Raw genomic sequence first — 7,465 nt, 5'->3', positions numbered from 1 at the left:
GCACGGAAACCGCTTTGGTCGCATTGATCGATGATCTCTGGAGAGCCAGGGACGGTGGTTACGCCTCCGTCCTAGTGCTCCTTGACCTCTCAGCGGCTTTCGATACCATCGACCATGGTATCCTTCTGCGATGACTGTGGGAGGTGGGGGTGGGAGGCACTGTCCTACAGTGGTTCTCCTCTTACCTCTCGGACAGGTCGCAGTCAGTGTTGGTCGGAGGGCAGAGATCGACCCCTAGGCCCCTGAATTATGGGGTGCTGCAGGGTTCGGTCCTGTCCCCCCTCCTGTTTAATATCTACATGAAGCCGCTGGGTGAGATCATTCGACGACACAGGATAAAATACCATCAGTATGCGGACGATACGCAATTGTATCTGTCCGCCCCGTGCCAACTCAGTGAAGCGGTTGACGTGATGTGCCAGGGCCTCGAGGCTGTTAGGGACTGGATGGGGGTTAACAAGCTTGTACTCAATCCGGATAAGACCGAGTGGCTGGTGTGTTTCCCTCCTACTAATTGGCCATCTCTCAGGCTGGGGGGTCAAACAGTACGCCCCTCAGACAGGGTTCGCAATTTGGGAGTCCTCCTGGACCCACAGCTGACTTTTGAACACCACTTGTCGGCTGTGACCAGGGGGGCATTTGCCCAGGTCTGCCTGGTGCACCAGTTGCGTCCCTATCTGAACCGGGAGGCCCTCACTACAGTCACTCGCGCCCTTCTGACCTCTAGACTGGACTACTGCAACGTGCTCTACATGGGGCAGCCCTTGAAGAGCATTCGGCGACTCCAGCTGGTCCAGAATGCAGCCGCTCGAACGATCGTGGGTGCACCTCGGTTCACCCACGTAACACCTATCCTCCGCGAGCTGCACTGGCTGCCTATTGGTCTCCGGATACGCTTCAAGGCGCTAGTCGTCACTTATAAAGCCCTTCATGGTATTGGACCTTGGTACTTGAGAGACCGCCTGCTGCCAATTACCTCCTCTAGACCGATTAGATCCCACAGATTAGGCCTCCTCCGAATTCCATCCGCCGGCCAGTGTCGACTGGCGACTACCCGGAGGAGAGCCTTCTCTGTGGCCGCTCCGACTCTCTGGAACGAACTCCCCGTGGAGATTCGAACCCTCACCACCCTCCAGACCTTCCGCAAAGCCCTTAAAACATGGCTATTCCGACAGGCCTGGGGCTAAAAAGCTTCTACCCCCTTCTCGAATGGTATGACTCTTGTGCGTTTTAAATTATGTATTGTTGCGTGTCGTTTTAATTTTTGTCTGCATCCCTCTCCCTTGGTTGAGTTGTGAGCCGCCCTGAGTCCCCTTCGGGGGAAAAGGGCGGCATATAAATAAAATAAACATTCAACATTCAACATTCAAGACCAAAGTTTCTTTCCACCTCATTAGGTTTTCTGCATTTTGGTGAGGGAAACAAGAGACAGCATAAACTGAAAGTGCAAAGGAAGTTTTTCCAGAGAAAGAAAAAGTTTACAGCTGCTTGAAATTCTTTTTTCTTCATATGCCCAGAGAGTTGTCATGCTAGGATTGTGGGGAAAGTAACTTTTACAAAGCAAATATTAACAGCAAAGCATATCAGATACACACACATTTGCAGACCTACTCTAGGCATATTTTACCTGGGGAGAATGAAACTCTATCAAAATCATATCATAATGCTTGAAATTTCAAGGGTGTATCTATATTGTATGATTCCTTGCTATCAGTTTTCTTCACTGGAAACATGAGCTTTCCCATACCTCGTCTGTTTGATTGTAATTTAATGAAATGATACAAGTGACAAGTGTCTTAATATTAAGACGGGGTGCATCACCCACTTGTTTTTCTTCAATTACCTCCCAAAGACCGATTCGATCGCACAGACTTGGCCTCCTCCATCTGCCAGCCAATGTCGGCTGGTGATCCCCCGGGGGAGGGCCTTCTCTGTTGCAGCTCCGGCCCTCTGGAACGACCTCCCCATTGAGATCCGGACCCTTACTACCCTCTCGGTCTTCTGTACAGCTACTAAGTTCTGGCTGTTCCGGCAGGCCTGGGGCTGTTGAAGTATCCAGCCCCACTTTAATTGTGAATGTTGTTGTATTTTAAATTTTGTATTGTCTTATTTATTCCCCTTCCCTTTTTATTGTAAGCCGCCTGGAGTCCTTCGGGAGTGGGCGGCATACAAAACCAATAAACTCAACTCAATTGAACTCTTTCCCCATATGTTCAGATATGCTGCCTTATTGTGGTGGGGGTGTTCTGGGGATGGATGAGTGAAGAATGCTTGTGATATAATATATACCAAGAGTTCCCAGCAGGGTCAGCCAAGGCATGAAAGCTATCCAACTAAAGCAAGTGGGTACCTTTATTCGGCAGTAATCTATATAAAAATTGTGATATAATATCAATTGATGGGCCCCTAGGAAAAAGATTGCTTAGAATATATCAGAATATGAATGGTGTTTGTGATGCAAGTAAACCTTACAATATCTAGTTGTTGAAGTTGGCATGAAATAGAAATCCAAGGTGCCCCCCCCCCCAAAAAAAAATTACAGCGGGAAAAGGGAACATGAGATCATGAACATGAAAAGCTCAACACAAAGGAAGATTAAACGCATCAACCACCTATTGATATTTTAGGCATTAGTATATTCAAATGGACCAGATTTGGATCCTTTAAACGAGAAGATCATACTCAGGGTAGAAAAATCAAGAAGAAATGTCAGCACTGGGATAAAATGAAGTTCAATTATTAAATATCTATTAGATTTTGCAGACAATTCTGCAATAATAATCATATTATCCAGGTCTATGCACCAATCAATAATGCAGAAGTATAGTTAATGAGTTTCATGGTCAAGTCAACTAACAGAACATGGGAACATTTTTCCAATTTTGGAAATAGTAAAGAGGAAAACGTAATTAGACAATATAGTCTACGAAACATAAATAAAGAGAACAATTTATCATTTTCTACAAATTTGATGACTTTGTCATTGTTATAGCATTCTTCCAACAATCAAAATGACACCTATAAAAATTCACATCATGAAATGAACTACATAGGAATCAAATTGACTATATTAATAGTACAAGGAAGTGGAAAAGCTCATTAATAACAGCAAAAATGTGGCCAATAGTTGACTGGCTGGCAGGTCAGCTAAAATGGAAAAGCAAAGCCAGTTACTCCAATACAATCTTGAACATATACCAACCAATTTCAAGGAGAATGCTACAAATTATTTTGAAGTCCTGAACTCCAATGATAGGAAGAAGAGTCAATTGGGATGAAATAAAGGAAAAAATAAGAATGAATGTGAAAAGGAATTTAAAAAGAAGAAAGCACATTGAGTATTTGTAGAGAATAAGGTATATAGCCTTGGCAGAGATATGCAGGAATGCTACCTAGGCAAAAGGAACTGAAGCAATTTTAAATGTTAGATGCCTACCTATCTGACTAAATATAGTTTTAGTTTTCCAGTGGAGTTGAGTTCCTGATCAGGTCTATATAGTATTGCTGATAATGTTAGAATAAATGAAAATTTCCAAGAGAAGCCAAAGCAACAATTTCAGGGAGGAATTTAACAAATAATTTCAGAGCCCTGCTAGAAGAGACAAGAAACAGTATTACAATAAATTTCTAAAGACATTGAAAACATGCTTTGAAAAATGAGTGTTCCAAAAGTTCCCTGAACTCATAAAGAGGTTCCAACCTTGAAGTGGTATTGAAGGACACCAATGGAGAGATAGTAACTAATTCAAAAAAGACCAGACAGATAGAAGTATGCTGAAATTCTGTGCAGTAGATGTATCAACATCTAAAATACTTTAGAAGATTTTTCCTATTTGGAAAAAAAACCCCTCTTAATATTAGGAAATGATTAAATCAGCACTCTAGTCAGTACCAAGCTAGAAAGCTACAGCAATTGATGCAAATGAATATCTACAAAAAAGTAACAGAAGAACCAGTAAAGATTCCAACCAAACTATGGCAATGCTACTCTGATAACATTACTCTGATTGCTGAAAATGCAAAGATCTAGCAATGAAAGTTAAGGAGCACAATGAAAAAAATGGGAATAAGGTTATATATAAAGGCTAAACTAATAACAACAGGTATACCAATCAGCCTTAGGAATGAAAATGAAGATACTGAAGTGGTAGACAGCTTCTGGGTTTATTTTTTTTTAGGAATGACAATCAACAGTAAAAGAACCAACACCTAATAAATGCACTGCAGATGAGCACTTGGTAACAATGAAGACCTTGAAAAAAGTGTTCTAAAGCCATGAACATGTCTATACTTATAAATATCAGAATCCTTATATGTACCATATTTTTAGGACAATAAGACGCACTGAAGTATAAGTTTCGAAGAGAAAAACAAGCAAAAAATAGTTTTTGGTCTCCGTGCGTCAGGTTTTTGCCCTCCCTGGCCCCCAGGAGTACTCTGCAGGCCTCTCAAACCCTCTGCATGTTCAATTTTTGCCAAAATAATAGGCGCATTACTCTGATTTTGATCATCAAACCAAATTATCAATAGCCTTTCAATGATTAAATAACTGTATTGTTTAGTAATAATTGTAGTTTCCATGAAAGCAGGGTCTTTCAATGCTCCATTAGTCCCACTTTATCTTTCAAAATTGTTCTGATCATCATCTTTCATCTCTTTCTGATCACTTTATTATTGACACTTTATTTTCTCTCATGATTGTTTGCCTTTTCTTTGATGCATCTTTAATACTTTTAATAGAGTTACACTTTGGAAGCATGGTTACAAAAAGAGAAAAATTAAAGCCAAATAAAATGTTATACGCTCAACACAGCACTAATAACAAAGTGATTTCCTTCTTCAAGACAACAAACTGTTGAAGCCGCAGTTTTCAAGAGCATCACAAAGTAGCACATGAGTTCATAATTATTAATCACTGCATTTAACTTAATTTTTTTTAATATAATAGGCTTTATGGCAATTCATTCATAAGTACAAGTTCCCTTTAATTCGGATGTTCTTAACCCAGGAACTGCCTTATGATCATATTCTGGTAGGAGTATTTTAATGAATTCAAAGGGCAATTAGTTTGGGGAGCAGATATGCCATTCTAGCATAATAATTAGAACACATCATTAGTGCATTGATGGAAGTCCTCTTTAATGAATTTGAGATGTCAGCACAATGACAAGTCCAAAGATTAAGTATAATATAATCTTATCAAAAGATTGTCTGTTTTACTATTCCCTTTGCTACTTTTTTTTTTTTTAAAAAAAGTGCCTGGGAAGTCTTCCTTTTCACCAGTAGGCAACATTTGTCAATTACAGAAATATTCCCCAAACTACCATGGATGGACACTAGATAATATGGTCCCATTTTAAATCCATCCCCTCAAGTTAGACAGTCAAGTTAGCCAGACAGTGATATGGTAAAAGATGACAGTAAATGTTTAAAATCTTTATTTTAGAAAGAATACAAGCTAAGACACCAGAAAAGAAAGTTTTAAAAAACGTTTAAAATTGTACTTGGAGGGCATGTAAATAAGAAAAGAGAATTGAGTTACCTGCTGCAAATGTTGGATGACAAATTCATCATTTGTCATTTTGCATTTCTCATGCAAAATTGCACATTTTGAAGCAAGAAGCAAGTTATGCTGATCTAGAGAGATTGCATAATACTGAACCATTTAGAAGACCCACTTGAATCAAAGCTGTATAGAGTCTGAGGGCTAAATGTGACCCTCCCAAATTTAATGTAGCACCTGTTGCAATCACAATGATCATGCCCAAAGGTGAGAAGTAATAAATAAATAGAAGGTCGTATTACTTGTATGTAATTAATTTAATTATATATACACAATTTAATTTAGGCTTTGCCCAATATGTTTTGGACTATGGGCTGGGGGCATCTGTGGAGAGACAGATATCTATAGCATAAAAATATTCTGTGCCACAGAACAAGTGAAACCCCTTACCCTGTTAACATTCATTACATTTATCACACCCATGTAAAAAAAAATGACACTGTTAACCTCATCTAAAGAGTCATATGCTGCCTTTAGCTCAAAGCATTTTGTGCATTTCAATTCAAAGGTAAACTCTGGTCTCTTTTCCTATTCTATTCTTGCCTCTTATTAAAAAAAAAATTCTGCAACCAGACTTTATTTTGTACTACCCACTACAACTTTTTGGAATGAATGTGAGAAATGCAGCAAAATGATTCCCAGACAAGGATCCTTAGTAATAAAGCAGCTTTCCAGAGTAAAAGGCCTACGTTAAAACCAGCAAAGGATAATGAGTTTATGTACGGTTTTGGCTTTTAAAAAGTGGGAGAAGAATTTAATCATTTCTTTGAATCTTTGAAAACGTAACTAATTAAGACCACAGACAATTTTTAAAAAAGGTACAATTTAAAAGATGATCATTATTACACACACAGGATTCAAAGATTAGGTCTGGCTTAATGACTGGTCCCAAGCAGCTTTAACAGAAATCAATGAAGCCTCTCTATTAAAAAATTACAGTAAGAATCACTGGATGTTTTGGCAACAAATTAGAATGCTTTCAGATATTCAAAGTTCAAATTAGTTTTGTTGATGTCTGAACCAGCAGTTGGATTTTCTTTCTGTCAGCTGAATCCAAGTCCAAGTCCCTTTGGCCTCTGGATTGCCCGGATTGGTTCAGCTATCCCTTTGCCATCTGGCCCAAGGCCTGTGCCAGGTGTCCAGCCCATGCTTTGGAGCATCCGATTCCCAATGTTGCTGTCTGAGATTGGCTGTGCATTTTCACCAATAAACCCTGAGACAAAAAGGAATATACAACATTAATCAGTACAATCACATGAATAAGAATGAATGCTAATTTGAAAATAGTACAGGCTGATTTCCTTCCTTATTTCAAATAAAATGCATTATATGAATGTGACAATGTGATTGCATGACGTAATTTTGTTAAAACACTACTTACAGCCGAATGTCTATGGAGGTTCATCCAGGTGATGGTTGTCCCAAAGGTTCTTTTTCAAGAGGCAATTGGACTTTCTGGTTTTTGTCCTTTGAAGATGTTTCGCTTCTCATCCAAGAAGCTTCTTCATTTCTTCAGAAGTAAAACATCTTCAAAGAACAAAAGCCAGTATGTCTTCAAAGAAGAAAAACCAGAAAGTACGATTGCCTCTTGAAAAAGAAACCTTTGGGACTCCTTACAGCCAAAAGCTTGAAAGATTTATATAAATTACAGAAACTAAACTTCAGTAATAGAAGTAGAAATACAGATAGTATTTTTAATGATACGCCTCTATTCCACCCATTTAAATTGACATGTTAAATCTATATAGCATTTCCATCCTGAAAAAGATGCTTTGAAGTGTATAAGGCAGAAAAGTTTCATATGTCTGCAATCCTTTCACAGCTGCAGTTTTCTTGGGATTATATGGTTCCTTTACAGAGTTGCAGACAGATGCTATGTTTGTGTGCTTGTGAACTCTGAAA

At 39.1% G+C, this 7,465-nt stretch overlaps 1 protein-coding gene across 2 annotated transcripts in view; it reads right to left on the bottom strand.

Annotated features, from left to right (window-relative positions):
• Positions 1 to 5,421: 5,421 nt before the first annotated feature.
• GPATCH2 (G-patch domain containing 2) overlaps positions 5,422 to 7,465 on the bottom strand; it is a 91,878-nt gene continuing 89,834 nt past the window's right edge. For both annotated transcript variants that reach the window (XM_032215690.1, XM_032215691.1), the window contains exon 10: positions 5,422 to 6,776. In XM_032215690.1, the coding sequence (XP_032071581.1) occupies positions 6,607 to 6,776 (170 nt within the window). In that variant the 3' untranslated portion in view covers positions 5,422 to 6,606. The remainder of the gene's footprint in view (positions 6,777 to 7,465) is intronic.

Source organism: Thamnophis elegans, chromosome 4, assembly GCF_009769535.1.
Source record: "Thamnophis elegans isolate rThaEle1 chromosome 4, rThaEle1.pri, whole genome shotgun sequence".
NCBI lineage: Eukaryota > Metazoa > Chordata > Lepidosauria > Squamata > Colubridae > Thamnophis > Thamnophis elegans.
The sequence above is the reverse complement of the archived record's forward strand: the minus strand, read 5'-3'. Positions and strand labels throughout refer to the sequence as shown.